Source organism: Pipra filicauda, unplaced genomic scaffold (assembly GCF_003945595.2).
Source record: "Pipra filicauda isolate LSUMZ 115617 unplaced genomic scaffold, ASM394559v2 scaffold135_size2527700_pilon, whole genome shotgun sequence".
NCBI classification, from domain to species: domain Eukaryota; kingdom Metazoa; phylum Chordata; class Aves; order Passeriformes; family Pipridae; genus Pipra; species Pipra filicauda.
This window is the reverse complement of record NW_024103829.1, coordinates 271,869-290,311: the sequence shown is the minus strand read 5'-3', so window position 1 is coordinate 290,311 and position 18,443 is coordinate 271,869. Positions and strand designations below refer to the sequence as shown.

The following is an 18,443-nucleotide window of genomic DNA, read 5'->3' as shown; positions in this document are numbered from 1 at the left end:
AGCAGTGCATTCGCAAATGTGTATTAAATTAGGAAAGGCACTGATTTCCTTCATGTAGCAAACCTTGAAGGCCCTTGTGTTCATGTTTAAACCTTCCCTGAAGTGTTTGGTGTTCCCTATAACAACACCGAGGAATCTCCCTATTCCCTCTTTGCCCTGTGTTGTTTCTGTGTTAAGGTAGCTTTTTATAATAAACAGCTCCTAAAAGGAAAGTAACAATCAACTTCTAAACATGAAGAGTGTGAAACAAGATCCTAAATAGAGTAATGCAAACCTTGATAGTTGTTTAACTTCTGATTTGTTACAGACTGTATCTCTTTAGGTGAGAAAAAGGAGAGGCAATTTAAATATAAAGCTTGTCTTCTGTGTTTGTTCACAGGTAAATACAAATAGGATATGAATTGGGAAATAGAGTTCCTAGCCTAGCTCATCAGAAGGTAATGCAGCTGATTTTCCTCCTCTGGAAAGCTCTTTCGTATGCAGAACTCTGTGCCTTGGCCCTGAGAAGATTTCTTGATTATGGAGCTTCACAGCACTTCTAATGTCTGCCATTGCCTCGTGTCCTTTGGGAGGACAGTATCTCCACAGAAATTGCACAAGTGTACAGAGATTAGACATGAGCATTTCTGGTTTTGAGTTGCTATAATAATTTCTGTGTCTGAGAGATCTTCCAAGGTTAGGGTAGTTGTTTGGATGGCAGGTGTCATGAATATCATGAATGACAGACACCCATGTTAGACCTCCAAAATATGTGGGGGTTTGTGACAACTCACAATAAGAAATATTCTGCTTCTCCAAGGTCTTGTCTAAATATGTGCAAGTCATAGTAACGCCATTTTGAAAAAAAGATGCCTCTCAAGGATAAATAGGAATGTAAAATATTAGGGATTAAAATGAGAAACAAAATATCCATTTTAGTTTATATAACAACTCTTTTGCCTTTTGGGGTCGTTTCTGGCTTTATACTAATAAAAATACAACTTACGGGGGACAGCCTATCAATATCTTAGTTGTAACTTCAGGAAAACAAAGTTACTGTAAGAATGGGAGGTTGATATAGCATAGATAGAATCCAGTTCTCATACAGAATGACAATCAAGTTAAATATAGTGCCAGAGGTGGGCATTTACTTTTAAATGTGTATTTTCTAATGTGTACTTTACCCTCTTACAGGAACATAAATAGGTAGTAGGAAGAGCACAGCTGATCACCGAGCACAGGATGGGTATCTATTTTCTTCTGTTAATTGTAGGGTTTTGCTGGGGGCAGTACAACCCCCACACCCTCTCTAAGAGGACATCTATTGTGCATCTCTTTGAATGGCGCTGGGAGGATATTGCCCTGGAGTGTGAACGCTATTTAGCTCCTAATGGATTTGGAGGAGTTCAGGTATGTCTGTTCCTATCAGTAGGTAGTAAAATTGCTACATGGATGATAATTTGTTTTTCAGAGAAAATGTTCAATTTTGTTCCAAATGTTCAAAGGACAGGTAGTGAGAAAGAAAAATAGGAATTGGTAATGGAAGTCATAAATGCTGACAGATATATTCTTCAGCTATCATTGAGAAAGCATGACTTTATTTCATTGTTCCAAAGTGCACATTTTGCATTCTGTGCTATTACATTTAGATGAATTAGAATTGCATATTGTTGGCTAAATCTTTTTTTTTTACTGCTGTGAAGACTAACCCATGTTTATCTGCTTGATATTATTTAAATCGAGGGAAGCTCTTAAGAGCTAGATAAACATAAAATAGAACTATGACTGAAAAAATTACTCTCAGAATAACGAAGTGCTGAAGGTTTAAATAATTAAGTATGAAAAGCTGCTGTTTGTGTTCACCCAAACTGGCAAGTTTCTCTCTGTTAACCAAGTGTCACAGTAAGCCATTAAGAGACCCTTCTTTGTAGGAACCTGGTGTGTGCAGGCAGAAATTAACTGAACACAGGTTCTGGTGGGGGTGTGCCTATGTGAGTCTGTTCTGTCTGAACAACAGAGACATGTTCCTGTAGAACCAGTACTGTCAGATGGGTGGTGTAGTGTGGCTGGAGAGCAGACACTTATTAAGCTATTTCAGTTTGCATGTCAGATTGCTCAGGAAAAATTGGTGAGAAGCCTGCCTGTCTCTTGTAGCCCAGAAGTTTGCAAGCTGGCCTGAGTAAGAACTCTCCCATAATATTCAAATAATAACAGCTTTTCTTTGCAATCTTCTTTCCAGACACACAGACCTGATTGATTTTTAAACTGATTTTTCAGACTGTGGTATATACCTGTATATCTTTTTAAGCCATTCTTTGACAGTGTCTCAGAAAGAAAGATTTTCAGATGATGGCTTGCTGAGATGGTCACAAAGCTGTGGCAGCTAAGTAGGCTGCAGCCTAGGGATCTTTCTGAGAAGTGGTGGGATCAAGTGGTTGTGCTCAGAGGACTTGGAGGTAGCAGCAAAAGCTTGTTACCTAAAAAGTATCCTGAAGAGAGTCTGTAAAATTTTGCAAGAGGTATAACTCACCTGGAAACTTGCAAAAATTACGTCAAGAATGCTTTTATCCAAAACATTACAAAAATGGGAAGTTGGATCAGTTTTAAGAGCAGGATGTTACATCAGTTGTTATGCAGTCAGTTCCTTCCTGATCCTATATGTGCTGACCTAATTCTTTGATTTCAGATAATTTTTTTTATCTTTGAGGCCTGCAGTTACAAAAGCTATTAGGACACTATGTCCATGGACCTAATTTTTATAGTATTTTTCTACCTGCTGAAAACCAGGCCTAAGTCTTTTATTTTCAGTTTAAGCAGAGGATACTGAGTATCTATATGAGTTATGTTCTTTCTCTAACATGGGCAAACAAATTAACCACTATCAGTATCCTGTTACCAAGTGCCATTGTTTTATTCACAGATTTCACCTCCAAATGAAAATGTTATTGTTACTGACCCCAAGCAGCCATGGTGGGAAAGATACCAACCTGTCAGCTACAAGCTGTGCACACGATCTGGAAATGAAACTGAATTTAGAGACATGGTGACCAGGTGCAACAATGTTGGAGTAAGTGCTTTGAAAACCTTCTGGTGTTAACAATGCAAGGATACAGACAAGCAGTAATTTGGAAGGGAAGACATGGTAGCACTGGAGCGAAGATGGTGGGGGTTTTTGTGGAATAGTTTTGTTTGGAAGGGACCTTAAAAGGTCATCCTAGTCCAACCCCCCTCCAATAAGCAGGGACATCGTCAACTAGATCAGGTTCCTCAGAACCCCATTCAATCTGACCTTGAATGTTTCTAGCGATGGGGAATCTACCACCTCTTTGGGCAACCTGTGCCAGTGTTTTACCACCCTCATTGTGAAAAAGCTTCCTATATTTAGTCTAAACTTGCACTTGGCCTTGTTGAACCTCATGAGAGTCCCCATGGCCCCACTTCTAAAGTTTGTCCAGGTCCCTCTGAATGGCATCTCATCCCTAAGGTGTGTCAACTGTACCACTCAACTTGGTGTCATCTGCAGACTTGCTGAGGGTGCACTCGATCCCTTCATCTGTGTCATTGATGAAGACATTAAATAACACTGGTCCCAGTACGGATTCCTGAGGGACACCACGTGTCACCAATTTCCACTGACACTCTGAACTGTTGGCCACTACCCTCTGGATACGACCATCCAACCAGTTCCTCATCCACTGACCAGCCCACCCATCAAATCCAGTCTCTCCAATCTGGAGAGAAAGATGTTATGGGAGATGGTGTCAATGGCCTTACAGAAATACAGATAAATGACATCTGTAACCCTTGCCTTGTCCACTGATGCAGTCACTCCATCATAGAAAGCCACTAGGTTACTCAGACAGGACTTGGGTGAAGCTGTGCTCCTTGTCTTAAATCACCTTCTTGTCCTTCACGTGCTTTAGCACAGTTTCTAGGAGGATCCAGGCTGGATGGGCCTCTGAACACCCCGATCTAGTGGAAGGTCTACCTGCACATGGCCAATGGGTTGGAACTAGGTGATTTTTAGGCCCTTCCAACCCAAACCATTCTATGATTTTCTGATCTGTTCCATGATCTTCCCAGACACATAGGTGACACTGACAGGTCAGTAGTTTCCAGGATCCTCCTTTCTACCATTTTAAAAAACGAATGCAATGTTATCTGCTTGTTTGTAGGGCTGCATGCTGTATCACCATTGCTGTATACTAATAAAAGAAAAATAATTTTAATAAAATATTGGGTGAAGCAATCAAGCATATATAGGGGGATGAGGCAGGAGGTGTGGGAGAGAGAACATTAATTAGTGTTGCTGTGGGAAGTAGCTTTCTCAAATTGTTATGTGAATATTATTCTCTAGGTATATATTTATGTGGATGCGGTAATCAACCATATGTGTGGAGCTAATGCTGGTGCTGGTGACCATGCCACTTGTGGAAGCTATTTCAATGCAAAGACTGAAGATTTTCCAGCTGTACCATATTCTGGCTGGGACTTTAATGACGGTAAATGTAAATCTAGAAGTGGAGACATTGAGAATTATCATGATATATCTCAGGTAAACCTAGAACTATGATTTTCATGTACGTCTGTTCCTGTGCTGTGGTTTCTCTACTCTCATTTACAGTCAGACATTTTTTAAAACAAAATGCCTCATAGAAAACCATCCAAATTAATAATAGATGTTAGTGTTGCTATCAGGAACACCACTTCTTAAAGGGATAGCTCTATTTGAGACAATGGCTCAGTTTCAGATTTAGACAAATATGCTTAGGTACTTTATAAAGACAATTTAAAGCTCATAAAATCTATTTAGCGATTACCTTGTTTGGGAGTTTTGTGTTTAAAAAAAAGTAAGAGTTATTTTTTGCCTTTTATTGTAATTGGAAGTTTTCTTTGGTCTCAATTTCAGAAAAGAGAGATTAGGATTTTTTAAAGGAAAATAGTAATGCCAAAATCTTGAAAATTGACCTTTTGTTCAGATACTTCCTAGGAGCTTATCTATTCCTCTATGTTAGATTTTGAGGTCAGGACTTTATAACTACCAAAGAATAAAAAATTATCTTCTAAAAATAAATACCTACTTTTCTTGAATACTGTCTTATACCTTTCAAATGCCTTTGATCTTTCCTGAATCTAAGTTGAGGGGAAAGGGGTTTTGGAGAAATGACAGAAGAAGTTCTAAAGGAACTGTTCTTTAGTTCAGTTTGCAAGATAGACTAATGCTCCTTGCTCTTTCCAGGAAGATGTGCATAGCCATGGAAACCCATAATGAGTGTTCTTAGAAAAAGCATCTCAGTATATTCAGTGTCTGTTTAAAGTATTCTTTTGATGAAAATCAGTGCCCATCATTTTGTATTTACAGGAAATTACAGTTTAATGTTTTAGAAGGCTAAAGTAACTTGGGATTTTGAAAATATTTAGGAATATAATTTCTAGAAATCTTTCATATATCAGAGAAGAAATGACTGTACTGAGTAAAATGCTTTATACTTGCATTTAAAAAGCTGATTATAAATGTAATATAATATAGTCTAATCCTTCAGCACCTGCAAATGCGTAAATTGGGTGAATGCAGATTTCTTAATGCTCCTTCTGTGTAGATGACTGTCCAAGGTACCCGTCCAAGGCAAAGATATGGTTGGTTTACAAAGGCTAGTGAATGCTTTATTTGGCATTGTAACGTAGGCAAGAAAATTCAAAATGTATGCAGAACACTATGTTTAGTTTATTAGGGGAAAAATGCTTCATTTCAGAATTTTTGCCCAGGTCCGGGACTGCCGCTTGGTCAGCCTTCTGGATCTGGCCCTGGGGAAGGACTACGTGCGCTCGAAGGTGGCTGAGTACATGAACCATCTCATTGACATTGGCGTAGCAGGCTTCCGAATTGATGCTGCCAAGCACATGTGGCCTGGGGATGTGAAGGCAATTTTAGACAAGCTGAAAGATCTAAATACTACATGGTTTCCTGAAGGAACTAAACCTTTCATTTACCAGGAGGTAATCTTTATTTTTTTTAAAAAATTTTACTGAACAAATGCATTTTTTTGTAGGCACAGTATGGACTCATTCATACACGGAAAGCAACGCTTTGCTTGACTGAACCCAAGCACCTTTCAGATTCAAGATTTATAGAAATCATCATCAAGATTTAATCACGATAATTTGCAAATATCTAATCTGCCCGTAAACAGTAATTGGCGTGCAGAATGCCCCAGATGTTTTGGATCTTCTGGAATTTTCACCTGGAAATTTCACTTGAGATGAAATTTAGTGCATTGAAGTTAGTGTAAAAAATCTGTTGGTCTAAAAAAACAGATTTCACTTCCTGAATTTTAAATTCTGGATAATAAATTGTAACAGAAGATGTAACTGGTGTCTACAGTCTGAAACTTTGTTTTCCAATGCCATAACTAGTGTTGCTTGATGTTCTGAATTTGTGCTTTATATTTGAATAATGAATCCGAACAAGACCTAAGAAGCAGGTAGTTGCTGGTTTCAGTCAGCAGAAGCTAAAGTTGATAGACACATTTTATTAGATCGGTATCGGGCCTGCAAGCACTAGGGCCAATAATGAAACAGTGTTTAGCTACAGAATGAAATGAGGCTGCCCAACTGCTGGAAGCAGAGGCATTGGTGACTAAACTAAATATAAAGTTGATACGGGCCAATCAGTGATCAGTCAGCATAAGGAGACATAGGATGGAGATGGAAAACAAGTTCACAGCTAGGTTGATGGTAAAAGGGGAAAATAGCTTTAAATATAATTTTGCAGGAAGGCCAAAAAATATAATTAGCTCGAGTATTACCTGTTGCTTAAACCAACGCTAAAGGGAATGCCTCTTACTTGTTTGGTTTTTAAGTAGAAAGCTGTACCTTGTCTTTCTTGTCCCAGGTAATTGACCTGGGTGGAGAGCCGATCACAGGCAGCGAGTACTTTGGAAATGGCCGAGTGACAGAGTTCAAATACGGTGCAAAGCTGGGGACAGTGATCCGCAAGTGGAACGGAGAAAAGATGGCCTACCTAAAGTAAGGATGGAGGTGCTGCTATTTATCTGGGCTACACTGGATGCAACAGTTGACAGGGTAACTTCAGCTCTTTGTGTTTTTGGCTAGGAACTGGGGAGAAGGCTGGGGCTTTGTGCCTTCTGACAGAGCCCTGGTCTTTGTGGACAATCATGACAACCAGCGGGGGCACGGGGCCGGTGGATCTGCTATTCTGACCTTCTGGGATGCCAGGTAAGGGATTGCTCTTGTCTGGGTGCTGTTTTGTCTGTCTGTTTCTCTTTGCACGTCTCATGACTTGCTTTGTCCAACCAACAGGCTCTATAAAATGGCACTTGGTTTCATGCTGGCCCATCCGTATGGGTTCACACGTGTGATGTCAAGTTTCCGCTGGCCAAGATATTTTGTTGATGGAAAGGTAAGCCTGCAATGCTGACGATGCATTTGTGGTGGATAAGGACCAGAGCAGGGCCCTAGAAGTAGTCCAGCGCATTTCAGCGTGTTAAGGGATTTCACTGGGCCATGTTGGATCTAGCTGGTGAAAATTTGATGCTCCATCTAGCTTTTTTCTCCCAAGAGGCTCTCTGCATTTTCAGTAAGAAGTTATAAACTTCTGAATTACAGGACATCAATGACTGGGTTGGACCCCCAAGTAACTCGGATGGCTCAATAAAGCCTGTGACAATCAATGAGGACACTACCTGTGGCAACGACTGGGTTTGTGAACATCGCTGGCGTCAGATAAAGTAGGACACTGTGGGAGAAAAAACTAAGTGAAAGCAGTTGCTTTTGCTTCATGTTCCTCATGGCTTTAGAGCTCTTGCAGCTGCAGTGACAGCCGTTCCTTGTATTTTCAGGAACATGGTTATTTTCCGTAATGTGGTGGACGGTGAGCCTTTCTCCAACTGGTGGGACAACGGCAGCAATCAAGTAGCTTTTGGCCGTGGTAATAAAGGCTTCATCATTTTCAATAATGATGACTGGTAAGTAAGAGAGGAATAAATTATAATTTATTGTTTTTATAAATAATTTATTATTTATTTTAAAAATCTAGGTAACAGTGAAAGCTTTTAGGGTGTTGCTGGCTCCAGCAGATCTTTTGAACAGATGCATCCTCTGTGTCTTTTTCTAACAATTTAAACTTATCATTCTCCACTCTACCTGGAACACTCTTCACTCTTGGCAGTTAGGCCTTGTATTCTGATCTCACTGTTTCCCAGTTCTGAAGTTGGCTGGGTCGTTGAGCAGGGTCAGCCAGCAAAGTCTTAACTTATAGAAATGAGGGAACTTGTAAACTCGGGAAAGTGGTCTAAAAGTGACAGTTTTAAAAACTGTATTGCAATCTTTTATGCAAGAATGAGATGATAAGAGAAAGAGAGTGTGTCAGACCTGTAATAATTAGAAGCAGGTTGTGGTGATGAGCAATTTGAAGATGTAGTGGTTGTACAGATTTTGCAGTGTCCAGAGAAGTGCTACAGGATAACTCCAGAATTACCTAACATCTGAGAAGGTCTCCAATATGAGTTGCAGAGCATTTTAGAGTCCACGTAATCCTTACTGCATTTCAATCTTTTCCAAAGGTCTTTGAATGTAACTCTGCAGACTGGTCTACCTGCTGGCACTTACTGCGATGTCATTTCTGGGCAAAAGAACGGTGACCATTGTACAGCAGTTGAAGTTCACGTTGCTGCTGATGGCATGGCAAATTTCCTGGTTGGTAATGAGGACGAAGACCCATTCATTGCCATTCACGTTGATGCTAAATTGTAGCCAGATCTGTTGTGCATCTGTTGTTTCTTCTGTATTTTTGCTAAGAACATACAGGTGGGCCGAATGTCCAGCACCAAATGAACCAAGGTAGAGCAAAGTCTATTAGTTAATACTAATGAAATAGTGAGCAGCTGCTCTACAGAGACAGGAGCTAGTGGTGCCAGCACAAATCTGGGAGTGGTGCTGTACACCTGTTTGCATTTTTAAGCGTGTTTTATTCAGTTAAAATACTCATACAAAATGAAAGGAGAAAATTGAAATTACTTAAATGGTACTGCTCTGTCCATGAGTGGAAGTAGTGTGGTTCTCTTTAGGGGCAAGTGGGACTGGGAATTGACGGGATGTCCAGAAACCAAGAGAAGACACTTTTGTGCTGAAACATGGCACAATTCAAGTCGCTTCCAAATGATAACTCAGTTGAAAATGTGTTTCCTCTGTTGATCTGTACATTCTCTGTATCTAGTGAATAAAAAATGGCATTCAAATCAAGTCTGTCCCTTTTTTGTGACAAACCAAACATGGGGTCTGGGTCAGAGGAAGCTGGCCTGTGCCAGTTGTTTATTCCAGCCTTTGGCATCAGTCAAGCCCATCTATTACCTGGTTCACAGTCACCTTGTGCCTGTACAAGTAAAAAACTTAGTTCTTCCACGGTTACCCCAAAATTGACTTTATCTCCATTACTGCTGTCTATAATACAATCACCAATAGGATGGTAGGCATTCCTAGTCATGGAAAAGGAATATGTGGGTTGAAACCAGCTAAAGCCCATTGCTACCTACAAAAAAACTTCTGTTAGTTTTTAATTTTGTGTAACCTCTGTTATACTGAGCCATGTCTACATTCTTCCCAATGCTGGTCTGGCTAAACCAAGGAGATATTCACCCTTTTTAATTAACTCTGGGATAAACAGTTACATTATCAGCTAATGCACTCAACTAAACCACTTACACACAAAGAGTTTGTGTGTTAAATTAGCATTCCTTGCAACACCCCTGGACAGTCAGTCACAGCCTGTCGTGTGAGGGCTCTCAGTCCTCTTTCCCAGTGGGTTTGCCATCCATTGCATCAGGCTAGCAAGGATGGGTCCTTACTCTTCTTGGCTGACAGCAGCATATTTTTCAGTGGAAAACGCATGCCACTGGAAGCTGAAAGTCATGCAGTGACATGCCATCTCATCAGTGGAACCCCACAGGGAATGATGATGTAAAAATTAACCTGAGGCACATTTGGTTGCTTTCAGTAATATTGAGGGATGAGGGGGTCTGTTCTCACTGAGTTGGTAATCACAAGGTGCAATCGCTCACTGGTTCCTTGCTGTTAGTGAGTAGGCAAGGTCATTTGCAGTAATTTACTATTTCATTATAGTAGTGGGAAAAGAGGCTTTTAATAAGGTCTGTGACATGAAAATGAACAGGTGGACAAATGGGACAAATGCTTCTGTGTTTTGTCCTTGAAGACAAATTCTGGGAAAGAGAAGGATGCATGTGACATATTGGCATGGCTAGTTTCAGAAAACAGACTAGAGGTAGTTTGGGTACAAAGTGCACTGATGTACTGATGTTTCTTTTCTTCTGGAGTAGATGTGACCTTTTTTCTAACTTTTGTTTTTGTCACAGATATTCATCAAATGTCAGGAGTTTTATGGTCTTTGTATTCTTTCAGAGTGGTGTTGGTATGACTCAAGCTTGTTCATGGAGAATTGTTGCTAAGACCTTGATTTTATTAGTCAGTTCTGTATGAAGACCTGAAGGCATCTTATGAGCTAAAGTCAGTAGTTGTTTTTTTTTTTCAAAGGAGAAGATTGTAGGAAAAGCCAAAAGGGACTTGGGCAACACCTCTGGCTTTCAGATTCTGTTTTATGTCAGTCAGCTAACACTTATCTGCAGTATCATTTACATCTGATTTTGGGTTGTGTTCCTTGGCTCAGATGAATCAATGGTCATTTAAAATGAGATGAAACCTTATGCAAAGTTTCTGCTGGAGAAGGAAACACAGCTTGGATGACTTTCAGTCAGGTACAGCGACAGCTATTCTGCACAACCAGCTGTGTGAAGAAAACTGATAACAGTTCCTAGCAGAGACTGGGCAGTGACACTAGAGAAATGCTTCAGGTATGAAAAGGCATCAGTTTCTAGTTACCAATGTGATTCACCTGGGGAAGATCCACAGCCTGTTGTCCGATAGAGCTGTAATTGACTGAGAGTGGCTGATCAGGTCCCCTGGTTTGAACTCTGCAAGCATTCAGAGGTGTCCAGCTGTCAGGATTAGATAAACTCAGTCATTCTCCTAGTGCTGTTATGTTTTCATCTTTCAGTCACTTCTCCCTCCTTTTACCTTCCAAAGACCCCTTTCAGGGTCTGTGTGTTATGTTTTGGAATACTTTTGATAAAGTATTTTTGTTTACATGAAAGAGTGCAATTCTGGATTTGGGTACACTGCTCACAGACTGCTTAGTTTATGATAGTGTATAATCACTGTGAAAAGGTATTTTATCTTCAGCTGTTGGGCAATCCAGGAGAAAAAACAACTGAAGGAATGATATTGAGCTAGCTAGCTAAATAATAACTGATAGCATTGATCTAGCTAGCTAAATAATAACTGATAGCATTGATCCTTGTGAATTTTGACAGCTGTGGTAGGAACTTTGTCATCTTGCAGGAACATAAATAGCCTGTGGAGAGACTAGAGTGCCTTCAGTAGATGGCACCATGCAAGTCCTCCTCCTCCTCCTTGCAGCTGTGGGGTTTTGCTGGGGGCAGTACAACCCCAACACCCTCTCTAAGAGGACATCTATTGTGCATCTCTTTGAATGGCGCTGGGCAGATATTGCTCTGGAGTGTGAACGCTATTTAGCTCCTAATGGATTTGGAGGTGTTCAGGTAAGAGTACTAGGAAAATGGCATTTGTAGCATTTAATTAATAAATCAAAATCCCTGAGATGGAAACAGCCATCTCCAAGTAACTTTGCTGTTGGAGAGGGCCAATGATTTTGTATCTCTAGCGGGTCAGTTACAAAGGGGCATGCCTTCCTCTGAAAGGCTTCCCCTGAAAGCTAAGTAAGACTCTTCCCTTGTTCTGAGGGAAGTGCATAAGCATTGAGGTTTGGCTTGTCTAAAGCTGTCACCACTCCAGTTACAAATACTTCCTGTGGCTTCAGCCTTCCCGTGCACATGCCCTTGAAAGCAGGCCCATGCTGGACCTGGGCAACCCACAGAAAAAAAATAAAACCTCTTTCTTGCCAGTGTACAAGACAGCTATCTCTCAGACCTTATGCTGTGGGAGAGGCTGGGTTGGGTGCTAGCCTGCCTCTGAGGGTAGAGATGCTGAATGCAGGTTTTGCCCTTAAAATGTCAAAATAAAACCAATTGATTTCTTATCAAAGTATATAATTTCATCTACAGGTTTCACCTCCAAATGAAAATATTGTCATTACTAACCCAAACAGACCTTGGTGGGAAAGATACCAGCCCATTAGCTACAAGCTCTGCACTCGGTCAGGAAACGAAGATGAGTTCAGAGACATGGTGACCAGATGCAACAATGTTGGAGTAAGTGCCTTGAAAAATCTGTATCTGATATAGCAAGAAGTGCTGTATCAGCTGAGGGAAGGTACTGCTGCTTTCCTCTAAGGAAACATATACTGAGAAGAAACTGAAGTGGAAAAAAGTCAATAGTGGTGTGGTAAAGTTGAGGCTATTGCTTCACAATCACTACAAAACATAGTGAAATGCTCACATTGCTTTTCCAGGTTCGTATTTATGTGGATGCTGTTGTCAACCACATGTGTGGAGCTGCAGGTGGCTCGGGCACCCATTCTACCTGTGGAAGCTATTTTAATGCTGGAAACAGAGATTTTCCAGCTGTGCCATACTCTGGCTGGGATTTCAATGATGGCAAATGTCACAGTGGAAGTGGAGAAATTGAAAATTATGGTGATATATATCAGGTAACTTCCTCTGGCAAAAGTTTTGATTCTTTTTTTTTTTTAACATGTTGTGTAAACTCCACAGTAAGATGAAACAAAGGGTGTAGTTTCTCACAAAATCTGTGCTTAGTCACTTGACGAATGAGGTTGTAACCATAGGTACTAGTGGTGCAAAATATTATGAGTAGTGAGAAATCAAGAACCTGTGTGTGGAAGTTTTCCCCTGAACTGAGCCCAGCGTACTCAGCTCAGCCCACGACCTCATTCTTATAGCTTATAAGCTCAGCTGATCATGATAAGGAGCCCCCTTGAAAAACTGAGAGCAGTGCAAGGTGGTGCCCTGGTTGAGCAACTTACTGGTTTTTGTAGTTGGAATGTGTAGCAGTTCTTTCTCAAGCTCTTTGGACACTTTGCAGCAATACATTATGATATTTCTGCACTGGCACTTCTTCATGTAAGGCTTGCCCTTCACTGGTTCAGGTGGCTCCTAATGTGCATCTGTAACATGCATCTGTGTTTCTGTAACATGCATCTGAAATCCTGGGTTACAACAGTTTAAAGGTATTTCCATTTCAATCTCCACCCCAGTCCCTTTGGACCAGACCATTGTGTTTAACATTGCAATGAATTCCTCCCCTTATCTCTGCTCTGCCTTGGACTTATCCACAGACTACAGTCCCTCAGGGCTGTACCTGCTGCAGAAGGAGCCTTGTCTATGAGCCACAGTCTCTTCAGGAGGACACCTGCTGTGGCACAGACTTATCCACAGCCACAGTCACTTTGAGGGGCACCTGTTCCTATCCATGGGCCACAGAGTCTTCAGGGATACACCTGCTCCAGTGTGGCCTTACCCACAGCCACTGTTCCTTTAGAGCCTGCCAACACGGCCTTAGCCCTGGCTGCAGTCCCTCCAGGGGTGTTCCTGCTCTGTTGTGGGCTTGTCCATGGCAAAACACTTTGAGGTGCTCCAGAATGTGCTCATGCACAGCCACTGATGCTTCAAGGTGTACCTGCTGCAGCACAGTCGTGTCCTTGGGCCCCAATCCCTTCAGAAGGACACTGCTGTGGCACAGACATAGCCATGGCCACAGACACTTCGAGATGTACCTTTCATTTTTCTGTTACCCAGGTCCGGGACTGCCGCTTGGTCAGCCTTCTGGATCTGGCCCTGGAGAAGGACTACGTGCGCTCGAAGGTGGCTGAGTACATGAACCATCTCATTGACATTGGTGTAGCAGGCTTCCGAATTGATGCTGCCAAGCACATGTGGCCTGGAGACATTAGAGCATTTCTGGACAAGCTGAAAGATTTAAATACTACATGGTTTCCTGAAGGAACAAAACCATTCATTTTCCAGGAGGTAATCCCCTGTTTTGCCCTTTATGTTTGTTTTTGTCTTTTGCATCTCTTTTGCCTTCCTCCTTCAGAGGAACAGCAGTACGTCTTCATCCAGCTTACCCCAGAAAGAGCTTTTTGGGAACAGTGCTGCACGCATAAGTAATTTTGCTTTTTAAAACTGCCTCCACAACAAACTGTCAATCAACTTTACCATTTCTTTATTCAGTCATGTTTTTGAGTCCATCATGTATTATACTGACTTTGGATTGATTTACACAACAGAAATACACATACTTAAGTATTTTTTTCTCAATGTAAAGCAAGAACTAATGTTGAATTCTGTACACTGCATTTTTGGTCTCTGTGAGACAAGAACAGACGCACAGATTTTCCTTCCTGTCCCAGGTAATTGACCTGGGTGGAGAGCCGATCACAGGCAGCGAGTACTTTGGAAATGGCCGAGTGACAGAGTTCAAATACGGTGCAAAGCTGGGGACAGTGATCCGCAAGTGGAACGGAGAAAAGATGGCCTACCTAAAGTAAGGATGGAGGTGCTGCTATTTATCTGGGCTACACTGGATGCAACAGTTGACAGGGTAACTTCAGCTCTTTGTGTTTTTGGCTAGGAACTGGGGAGAAGGCTGGGGCTTTGTGCCTTCTGACAGAGCCCTGGTCTTTGTGGACAATCATGACAACCAGCGGGGGCACGGGGCCGGTGGATCTGCTATTCTGACCTTCTGGGATGCCAGGTAAGGGATTGCTCTTGTCTGGGTGCTGTTTTGTCTGTCTGTTTCTCTTTGCACGTCTCATGACTTGCTTTGTCCAACCAACAGGCTCTATAAAATGGCACTTGGTTTCATGCTGGCCCATCCGTATGGGTTCACACGTGTGATGTCAAGTTTCCGCTGGCCAAGATATTTTGTTGATGGAAAGGTAAGCCTGCAATGCTGACGATGCATTTGTGGTGGATAAGGACCAGAGCAGGGCCCTAGAAGTAGTCCAGCGCATTTCAGCGTGTTAAGGGATTTCACTGGGCCATGTTGGATCTAGCTGGTGAAAATTTGATGCTCCATCTAGCTTTTTTCTCCCAAGAGGCTCTCTGCATTTTCAGTAAGAAGTTATAAACTTCTGAATTACAGGACATCAATGACTGGGTTGGACCCCCAAGTAACTCGGATGGCTCAATAAAGCCTGTGACAATCAATGAGGACACTACCTGTGGCAACGACTGGGTTTGTGAACATCGCTGGCGTCAGATAAAGTAGGACACTGTGGGAGAAAAAACTAAGTGAAAGCAGTTGCTTTTGCTTCATGTTCCTCATGGCTTTAGAGCTCTTGCAGCTGCAGTGACAGCCGTTCCTTGTATTTTCAGGAACATGGTTATTTTCCGTAATGTGGTGGACGGTGAGCCTTTCTCCAACTGGTGGGACAACGGCAGCAATCAAGTAGCTTTTGGCCGTGGTAATAAAGGCTTCATCATTTTCAATAATGATGACTGGTAAGTCAATGGGAGAAACACTGTACCCAGAGAGAACCATAGCATCCCTCATCAACAATACAACCCGAGTTATTCAAGTGTATGCCAAGTCTAGAGAGCTAAAATTACAGAATATTCTGAGTTGGAAAGGACACACAAGGATCATCGAGTCCAACCCTTAGCCCTGCACAGGACCATCCCCAAGCATCACATCATGTACCCAAGAGTATCATCCAAACACTTCTTGAACTTTGGCAGGCTTGGTGCTGGGAGCATAGGGAATGAAGCAGGGGTAGGATCAGAAAGCTTATGCTTCACATTGCTCTTCAAAGTAAGGGAGAAGCATCAGGTTCAAAAATCTTGCACACAATTTGAAATGTTTGTTTTTAAAATAATGGATAAATAGCATTTGTTTATTTTCACACAGGAATATGAGTGTTTATTTGCAAACTGGACTGCCTGCTGGTACTTACTGTGATGTTATTTCTGGACAAAAGGAGGACAACAAATGTACTGGAAAACAGGTGTATGTTTCTGGTGATGGAAAGGCTAATTTCCAGATTAATACTGACGCTGAAGATCCATTTATTGCAATTCATGTTGATGCGAAATTGTAACTCCAGAGAAATGTCCTCTTCTGTGCATTACTGTTTCCCCTATATGTGGTTTCCTGGTTTTGAGCATGAATGATTCTGTATCTGGTGAATAGTAAATGGCAAGTAAATTGAAGAGTCGTGCTTTTTCCCTTAATTAATTGGATGTAACTTTATTACCTCATAACTAGTGGCATTGCAGTCATAGGTTTTAAGGCAATGCAGTGCTTCAATTCCCACTTAACAGGAGAAAATAAAATAAATAACACCCCCCCAAACCAGCACCTCAGTAAGTTAAAATGCAGTATTTCCAAGGCTAATACATGCACACACAGCTGTATCCCACAGCAGCCACGTTGTGGGCAGTCAGCTACAAGCAGTACCTGCATACAGTTTATCCCTTTCTTGTGGCAAACCAAACCTCGGGTCTTGGCCAGTGAAGGAAGCTGGGCCATGCCAAGCAGTTATTCCAGTCTGTGGCTTCAGTCAAACCAGTGGGTTACAGTTTGTGCCCGTACAAATCAAACCCACAGCTCTTCTGTTGTTATCCCCAGTGGTTTGCTGCAAATGAACATTCACTGTGGAGGGTTCCAGAGGTGTCCAAGGACATTGTATATCCAGGCATCACTTACCCCTTGTGCCAGTGGCTGAAACCCAGCATATTCTTGTCTATGTGGTGCGTTAGGCTCCCTTATTCTGTAATATCTCAGAGAATTACACAGACAGAACACAGATTTGGCGGCTTTCCCTGTTTCCCTGTCAGCTGTGAGAAAATACTGACTTAAAAGGCAAGTGTGAGCTTTGCTTTAAGTCAGTGTCTGCTAGACCAAAAGTACTTATTGTGGCCTGGTCTGGAGGGGAAAATAGAAGAGGGTTGCTCAGATTTGCAATTTTTGAGGTCAAGGTGTACTTTTAAGGGCTCTTTCCCTTTTGTGGTGGGAGAGAGAGTATGTGTGGATGTTGGGGGTGGTTATTGGCTCTCAGTGTGCCCAAGGGCTCAGAGTGTCTGTCAAAGCAGTCGTGGTGTAGGAAGAGTGTCCCTGGCCTAGTGCTGGACCTACCGTCTGTCTGCGTTGCTGGCTATGTCCAGCACTACCTGGATCCACCCACGCAGCCCCTGGATCCACTCACTGGAGCAGTGTCAGAGATTGGGAGATTCGTGTGGCAGGATGTTCATAGCCAGTGCAGACCTGTTGTTTGCCCACAGGGGCAGGTCAGGAGCCCTTCTGCCCCTTTGAAATTGATTGGCACTGCCTGCTCCTCCTGGGTTACTGTACCCGTGTTTGTTTAAGCCCTGCATTCAGCTCTAACCCTCAGAAACACTGTGATTCCATACTAGCTATTATTCAGGCACTACCCAATCCCAAATGGAATTGTCAGTCCACATTTCCAATTACAAATCCACCTCCAAGTCCCACAGTTTTTGTGGCAAATGACTGAAATGACACACATTGATCTGAGGTGTCCATAAATCAACAGGCGGTGCTGAATATGGAGAAGATTATGTCTGTGCCTGTGAACATATGTGGATCCGCTTTCCAATTATGTTGGAGTGCAGTGAGTGTTTTGCCTAATGTAGACTCACTTGGCTCTGCATTTCACAGTAGAATTAAATAGAAATATGGAGGAAAAGAAATCTGGAGACAGTTTCCTTATATGTAAGTAAAACTTTGTGGGCCAAATGTTCATTGCTTGGAAAGGACCTGACCTGTTTTTTGTTCCTTTTATTTCAGGCTTTTTAACACATTGCATTATAGTATGAGCACAAAGATGATGAAGAAAGCAACAGTGTCATCCAGAGCAACACCAGGTCTTTCAGATAACTCACAAACCCCAGTCAGCTTTACTGATGATCGCTAAGTTTTTTAAAAAATTTTGGTACTAGGAAATATTTATTGTTATCATTTCTATTGTCACCCTTCTGTATGTAAATTGAAGGCACTAAGGCCTTAATCTTGTGTACCAGTAATCAGTGAAAAATTGAAATTATGTTATGAAATTTATCAAGTTTAAAGTAAAATGTTTGCTGGGGCACAAGAAGATCTGTGTCTAACAGATCTGCTGAAGTGTAAAACTTTAGAATTTTGTGGGCATTATGCAATAGTTCATTTTCTGTGGCAAGTGGTGCTCACTGTCATTGGCCAATCAGTGAGTTTAATTGAGTAATGTCAAAACCTGTTATGGGTTGATTTTTATTTTTTTTGTAATATTACCAGTCTCAAGCCTTCCAAAATACTATCTCAAACCCTAGAAATTCTGAGATATAAAAGAAAGTAAAGATTTGAATAAGAGTTGGCTTTTATTTTCACTCTAGATTTGGAGTTTTCCAGGTACGCTCTCTTCTCATTTTTATATTTTA

The 18,443-nt window shown here is 41.6% G+C and overlaps 2 protein-coding genes across 3 annotated transcripts; both read left to right on the top strand.

Moving 5' to 3' along the window:
• Nucleotides 1-379: 379 nt before the first annotated feature.
• Nucleotides 380-9,240, top strand: LOC114001939 (pancreatic alpha-amylase-like). The gene is made up of 11 exons (XM_027747528.2): nt 380-437; nt 1,174-1,389; nt 2,900-3,046; nt 4,337-4,534; nt 5,746-5,976; nt 6,872-7,005; nt 7,093-7,215; nt 7,300-7,399; nt 7,606-7,727; nt 7,839-7,964; nt 8,562-9,240. Exons 2-11 carry the CDS (start codon nt 1,222-1,224, stop codon nt 8,749-8,751), a joined length of 1,539 nt encoding a protein of 512 aa, XP_027603329.1. The 5' UTR covers nt 380-437; nt 1,174-1,221; the 3' UTR covers nt 8,752-9,240.
• Nucleotides 9,241-11,444: 2,204 nt separating this feature from the next.
• LOC114001938 (pancreatic alpha-amylase) lies at nt 11,445-18,036 on the top strand. 2 transcript variants are annotated; one of them, XM_027747520.2, is made up of 11 exons: nt 11,445-11,630; nt 12,153-12,299; nt 12,500-12,697; nt 13,806-14,036; nt 14,420-14,553; nt 14,641-14,763; nt 14,848-14,947; nt 15,154-15,275; nt 15,387-15,512; nt 15,919-16,017; nt 17,818-18,036. In XM_027747520.2, exons 1-11 carry the CDS (start codon nt 11,460-11,462, stop codon nt 17,942-17,944), a joined length of 1,578 nt encoding a protein of 525 aa, XP_027603321.2. In that variant the 5' UTR covers nt 11,445-11,459; the 3' UTR covers nt 17,945-18,036. The 2 variants fall into 2 exon arrangements, with proteins under 2 accessions (XP_027603321.2, XP_027603324.2); XM_027747523.2 differs by lacking the exon at nt 17,818-18,036 and having other exon boundaries at nt 15,919-16,241.
• The last annotated feature ends 407 nt before the right edge of the window (nt 18,037-18,443 follow it).